The sequence below is a fragment of the Orbicella franksi genome, chromosome 14, assembly GCF_964199315.1.
Source record: "Orbicella franksi chromosome 14, jaOrbFran1.1, whole genome shotgun sequence".
Taxonomy (NCBI): domain Eukaryota; kingdom Metazoa; phylum Cnidaria; class Anthozoa; order Scleractinia; family Merulinidae; genus Orbicella; species Orbicella franksi.
Genome location: NC_138158.1, coordinates 14734636 through 14741720, shown reverse-complemented (window position 1 = coordinate 14741720; position 7085 = coordinate 14734636). Strand labels below are relative to the sequence as shown.

Below are 7085 nucleotides of genomic sequence, written 5' to 3'. Positions count from 1 at the left end.
TTTAAGTTGGAATATGATGGGAACTTGAAGGGATGAAAAGACTACAATGCAGCCTTGAAAATCGTGGAAATAGCAAATAGCAAATTGGAGAAAAAGAGACGGGAAATAGGAGCCATTGCAACATGGTAATGCAGGACAGTTGTAGCATAATTCAAGATGTGGCATTGTTCGGGAATAAGCCAAGTTATCAGGTTATGACAAAAGATAAATGATAAAGCAAAATTGATGTCACCATAAATGTGACTATTTAAATGCTATATTTAATTTACACCGAAATTGTACACCAAAATGTAAGTGGCAAGAAGGAGACCAAAAACAGCTTACTCAGGCAAACTCTAATTTGAAGTTTATTGTAAATTTGAAAACCACAACACTGAACAACGCAATTGCAGCGGACAGCAATCAGTCAACAGTTGCAACTGGACAGGAAAAAAAGCCAACAAACCTTCACAAAAGCCAACAAATAAAGCTGTTGTACAATCAGCGGACACAATTACAACAGAAAAGGCAAAGGAGGTTGAAACACAAAGAATTGAATTCAAGAACCTGATAACTACCTACAAAGGTGCTCCAAAACAGACAAAAACCGATCACATCGCAGGGAAATTTTGGTGGAAATTAAGAAATAAACAACATCCCAACACTCAAACGGATTGATGAGAGGAACAGCTGGTTCAATCGACACAGAAGAACACGCGGATTAACGGTATATTATCAATGCATTAAACCTCCTATTAACAAGACTATTGGTAAGACATTTAAGGGAGAAAACGCGAACGTTTTACGTTAACTTTTCTCGTCTCGTTTTCAAGAAGGCGGTCCCGCCACTTATCCGCAACAAAATTGAACAAGAATACACTCTTACGCGCGCACAAAACTAAAACGGATAATGCACAGAGACAAAAAGCAACAAGAAACTGTACACGTCTGCACTTAGCTAGCGAACAAAAGCGATATTAGGTTTGTTGTTTCGTCTTTCTTAACCTCTGTTATCCTTCTTCAATCGCGTAATCTGAATAGTCTACTCAAAGCGCTAACTCTTTGCTATGTGACTACGCTGGCAGCGATGCGTCGGTCACGAATCAATACCTGAAAACAATAGAGTCACCCCCTCTGTCCTGGATAATACATATAATGAGTCATCCTAGTCCGAGACGTTACCAATAGGAAAGTACCGCGCTTCTTATCTGATCACCAGATAACCAAAGCTAAGCGTAGTACTTGACGGGTGGCCAAGTAAATAACCGGGTTACGGGTTCTCGTTTTCTTTAGAATGTGTTCTTTTTTTGTTCTTCATTTTCCCTCTCATTATCAGTGGTTTTCTACCCCTTACATTTACTTTCTGACGTCTTCGTCTTCGGCTTGGCCCATCCGTTGTCCACTCCGTTGAAATAAGGCTGTATAAATATCTTTGATGAGATCTGAAACTGGTCTTCGTGCCAGTTAGGCATTAAAGACCATAGGTCCTGGGGTCAATTCCAGGCGTGGGCTTCGAAATTTGTCTCTTCTTTCTTTGTTATCTTTTAAGAAACCTTAAAAAAATATATATGGTGCTCCGCTTGGAATCACTATACATGTACCAAAACGACAGCAATGCGTCCCGTCGGATCAACAAGGTTAAGCCCGTGTTATAATACCTTTTTCTACTTTGCTTTTTTCTTCCCTTTCTAAGGCAATAAAGAAATATGGAGCTCCGCTGAGAATTACTATGCCAAAACGACAGCGACGCGTCCCGTCGGATCAACAGGGTTAAGCCCGTGTTGTAATACTTTTGTTTTACTTTGCTTTTTTTTCCCTTTCTAAGGCGATATCAGTGACTGCAGATCTCAGATCTCTGTCTTATGTCTTCTCTTCTTTAATTTCACAGCTGCTTAAGTTGTGTACAGACCTATGATGATCATTCATGTCTTCACATCTTTCTCCGCAGTTCAAATATATGACTTTTTATATTCACTTGAATTATATTTCGTATTTTTGTTTATTTACCTTAGTAAAGGATTCTTGTCTTGCTTGGGTTTCGAAGATCATCTTTGATAACGCTGAATAAACGAAAAAATAGTGAAACAAAGGTGAAATATTAACATTTTAAGCATTTACATTCCTGTCAGTTACTTACAAGAGCATGAACTCTTACTTTGTTTTCACTAGTACTCTCTACTTTCCGTGACAGAAGTGCGTGACATGGACAATACAAACGAAGTTATAGAGGCCATCTCTATCGGTCTTTTTGTTGCCATTTTCCTTCTTAACACTTGCCGAGTTCCAAAGGCCATAGATTTATGCATTGAATGCCTATGTATGTTCAAGAACCAAGCAGGCATATTTGAAGACGAGTTAGCCAAGTTAATTTGCAAGACAGTATATTGGACCATGTTTAGGGCCTATTATCTTATGGACGATTACACAAATGCTCTAAAATGCGGAACAAAACTTCATGAAATTCTTCGCAAATGTGGTGAAAGAACTGAAGAATGTGCCGTAAGCATAGAACTAGCGACGCTGTACCTCCATGAAAGAAGGTATGCAGAAGCAAAAGAAATATGCGAGAAAGCACTTCTTACCAGCATAGCAATAGGCAACAGAATTACAGAAGTTATCTGTTACGAAAACCTTGGAACTGTGTTTCAGTCAGTTAGTGAGTACGTCAAAGCTAAAAAATATCTTGAAAAAGCAATTGTTATGAGAAGAGAACTCAGGGACATGAGAGGGGAAGCAACAGCTTGTGGAAACCTCGGATGGGTGTTTCAATCAGTCGGTGAATACGTCAAAGCTGAAGAATATCTCAGGAAAGCACTGGAAATCCAAATAAAAATTGGCGACAGAAAAGGAGAAGGGACATCTTACGGAAACCTTGGAATTGTATTTCAGTCAGTTGGAAAATATTGCAAGGCTAGAGAACATCATGAAAAAGCACTGGCGATCAGAAAAGAAATTGGACACCGAAAAGGAGAAGGGGCTGATCATGGAAATCTAGGTGTGGTATTTTTTTGTCTTGGTGACTATGTTATGGCTAAAGAACATATCGAGGAAGCCCTAGCTATCCAAAATGCATTTGGCGACAAAGACGGACAAGCATCGTCATACGGAAACCTCGGAAGTGTGTATCGATCTCTTGGAGAATATGACAAGGCTAGAGAGTTTCACCAGAAGGCACTTTCGTTGAGAATTGAAATTGGAGACAGACAGGGAGAGGCAGCTGAAAAAGCAAATGAAGGAGCAATATCCTTTTCTCTCAGCGACTACGTTAAGGCTAAAGAATATATCGAGGAGGCACTAGCGATCCAAAAAGAAATTGGTGACAAAAATGGAGAAGCTTCATCTTACGGGAGCCTAGGAACTTTGTTTAAATCAGTTGGCGAATATGTCAAGGCGAAAGAATATCTTCATTTAGCATTGGCAATAACAAAAGAAATTGGAGACAGAAAAGGAGAAGCCACCATTGCTGGTAACCTTGGAACTTTGCATCAATCAACCGGAAAATACGAGAAGGCTAGGGAATATCTTGAACAAGCTCTCGCTATTCAAAAGAACATAAGGGACAGAAAAGGAGAAGGCACTTCTTACAACAGCCTTGGAACTGTTTACAAATCAATTGGTAAATATGACAAGGCTAAAGAATATTTTGAAAACGCGCTTTCCATCGCAAATGAAATTGGGGATAGAGAAGGACAAGCCACATTTAGCGGGAACCTTGGAACTGTGTTTGAATCAGTTGGAGAATATAAAAAGGCTAGCGAGTATCACGAAAAGGCACTGGTGCTTAGCAAAAGTATTGGTGACAGAAATGGAGAGGGAGCGCATCATGGAAACCTGGGAACTGTATTTTTGACTCTTGCTGACTATGATAGGGCCAAAAACCACTTTGAGAAAGCACTAGCAGTCCACAAGGAAATTGGTAACAGAAGGGGAGAAGCATCATCTTACGGAGGTCTTGGAAATGTTTATAACTCAGTTGGGGGAAAAAAAAAGGCTAAAGAGTGTTATGAGAAAGGACTAGCCATCAAAATTGAAATTGGGGACAGAAGCGGAGAAGCATCATTTTACGGCACCCTTGGAAATACTTATTTGTCAGTTGGTGAATTTGAGAAGGCTAAAGAGTATCTCGAGAAAGCGATTGCGATCCAGAAGGAAATTGGGGACAAAGAAGGAGAGGCCTGTTCTTACGGAAACCTTGGAAGTGTGTTTAAATCAGTTGGTGAGATTCATAAGGCCAAAGAATTTCTCGAGAAAGCGCTCACCATCCAACTAGAAATTAGAGACAAGAAAGGTGAAGCCTCTTCTTACCAAGTCCTTGGAACTTTGCTTCAATTTCTTGGAGAATATGATAAGGCAAGAGAATTTCACGAGAAAGCAATTGCGCTCACAAACGAAATTGGCGACAGACGTGGGGAACAAGTCGCTTATTGCAACCTGGGAGCTCTGTCTCTCTCCCTTAGCAAACATGAAGAGGCTAACGAATATCTTCAGAAAGCACTTTCGATCTCAAAGGAAATTGGTAACAGGAAAGGAGAAGCGTCATGTCTTGGAAATCTAGGAAGTCTGTGTCGAAATCTTGGCGATTTTGTCAAGGCTTTGGAATATTACGAAAAATCACTTGCTATCAACAAAGATATTTGTGACAGTGCAGGAGAAGCAGTAGATTATGCTAACATAGGAACTGTATTTGAATGCCTTGGTGAGTATGCGAAGGCAGACGAATATCTGAAGAAGGGACTTGCAATATGTGAAAAGAACGGAGAAGCTGGCAAACAGGTCACATTTCTTTCCAATCTTGCTGGAGTTAAATTGTCGCAAAGAAACGCTCATGACGCTGTGCTTTATCTCCTTTCAAGTATTGAGAAATACGAGAGTTTACGAAATTCACTCCAAGACAACGATCAGTTCAAGATATCTTTTGCAGATCAACATGTTTTGCCCTACTGGGTACTGAGCAAACTGTTGTGTTCTGCTGGAAGTATTAAAGAAGCCTTGTATTTTTTGGAGCTTGGCCGGGCCAGAGCTCTCGCGGATTTAATGTCAGCTCAGTACGCATTGGAGAATCATATCTCAGCCAATCTTCAATCATTCGCTTGTTTCGAAAGCTTCAGGAAGGACAATATCAATGCCACTTGTCTGTACGTGTCTCATTCTTGTGACAACCTATTTTTATGGATTCTTAAAGCAAAGGGAGTTGTTCATTTCAGAAACATACAAGTAAATGAAATGATTGTTTCCAAAGGACTGACTGGAAATTTGGATGAATATTTTGCTACATGTAGTTTCAGAAGTTTTGGCATCCTACCTGAAGAACATTGCGAAGACCGTTCTTTGAACGGTATTCAACGAGACACTAAATCTTGGAAGGAGGAAAACACAGAATCCCATCAGACTTCAATGGATAGTAGAGGAAACCGCGATCTTTTTCTGTGTTACAAACTGATCGTCGCCCCTATGGTTAGTTTCTTTGAAGAACCCGAAATCATCATCGTTCCTGCAAGTTCTTTATACAACATTCCATTTGCCGCGTTACGCGACGAAAAAGGAGTGTACTTATCAGAGACTTTCAGGATCCGCGTCGTTCCTTCCTTAATGACTCTCAAGCTCATTTTGGACAGTCCTGTAGACTATCACAGCCAGACTGGTGCACTGATAGTGGGAAATCCCGACGTTGGGCGGGTCCGTTACAAGGGATGTCTGAAAAACATTTCGCGACTACCTTTTGCAGAAAACGAAGCAAAGATGATAGCATTAAAGCTGGGTGTTAAGCCTTTGTTAGGACAGCAAGCAACTAAACAAGCAGTACTTCAAGCGATAAATTCAGTAAGTTTGATACATTTTGCAGCACACGGTAACAGCGAAAGTGGTGAAATTGCCCTCGCTCCTTCTCGTTGCACTGATAAAAAGACTCCAAAAGAGGAAGACTACTTATTGACAATGTCAGACGTTTCAAACGTTCGACTGCGTGCTAAACTAGTTGTACTTAGCTGTTGTCATAGTGGTCGTGGCCATATCAGGGCCGAGGGAGTTGTTGGAATCGCTCGAGCATTCTTAGGATCCGGTGCCCGCTCAGTGTTGGTGGCGCTGTGGGCTATAGACGACAATGCAACAGAGCAGTTCATGAGCCGTTTCTACGAGCACCTTATTTGTGGTAAAAGTGCCAGTGAATCTCTTCACGAGGCCATGAAGTGGATGAGAGGTAACGGCTATTCTGACGTGAGGAAGTGGGCACCGTTTGTGTTGATTGGTGATAACGTGACATTTGATTTTAGAAAACAAAATTAACATTTATTAAGAAATCAAACTAAATGGATCAATGGAGCAGGGTCTTGATAAAGGCAAACTATGTTGCTTAATGAGAAAGCCTGATCAAGTTTACTCAGAATACTTGCTTTTTGTACCCGAGCAATGATGACCGTAGACATTACGATTGCAAAACCAACTATTGTTAAAGTGGTACTAAGACGATAATCTCATCTTTCCTGTCTAAGCCACTTTAAAAAAATAGACAAGTGGTCTGTGCGAGAAGAAAAATGCTGTTTACTATTTTTAAATATCTCTTTTCGTTCCAGAGATATTCAAATTTTAAAGATATGCAAATTAGCTAAGTGGTGACATCGTAAACTCAGCCGAATTTTGATCAAATATGATGAAAAAAGATTTGAATCAGAAATGTCTAATTCTTGACAGTAATATTCTACTAGAGGTGCTCCACAATATCTTGACAATATGAGCTTAATATTTTTGTTACCATGGCGACATACTGGGTTCCAAACGTCCCCGATATTTGAGACTTTTCTGGCCACCTTTAGCGTTCCTCATCTACATAATCCAGCAAGCATATCTCATGGCCTTGCTTAATGTTTTTCGAGCTGAAAATCACTAATAAATTGAAATCAGGTTGGAGGGGACTGGAAAAGAGTGGGTTGTCATGAGAACTGAAATTTTTAAAGCCGTTGATGTGCTGCACGTATAACCAATAGCCTACCAGGTTTCAATGGTTTCTGCTGCAAATACCGTGATAGCTTTATTTATATACTTGATGTAATATTTGGTTGAGTGAATGAAGTCTCAGTCCTCATTTGCATATTTTACGCATTTTTCAAACT

The 7085-nt window shown here is 40.1% G+C and overlaps 1 protein-coding gene across 1 annotated transcript in view; it reads left to right on the top strand.

Moving 5' to 3' along the window:
• The window catches only part of LOC145467859 (uncharacterized), a 12004-nt gene extending 5710 nt beyond the window's left edge, over positions 1-6294 (top strand). Inside the window, exon 2 of the mRNA XM_081451468.1 lies at positions 2149-6294. Coding sequence (XP_081307594.1) covers positions 2182-6261 — 4080 coding nt within the window. The 5' untranslated portion in view covers positions 2149-2181 and the 3' untranslated portion in view covers positions 6262-6294. The remainder of the gene's footprint in view (positions 1-2148) is intronic.
• The last annotated feature ends 791 nt before the right edge of the window (positions 6295-7085 follow it).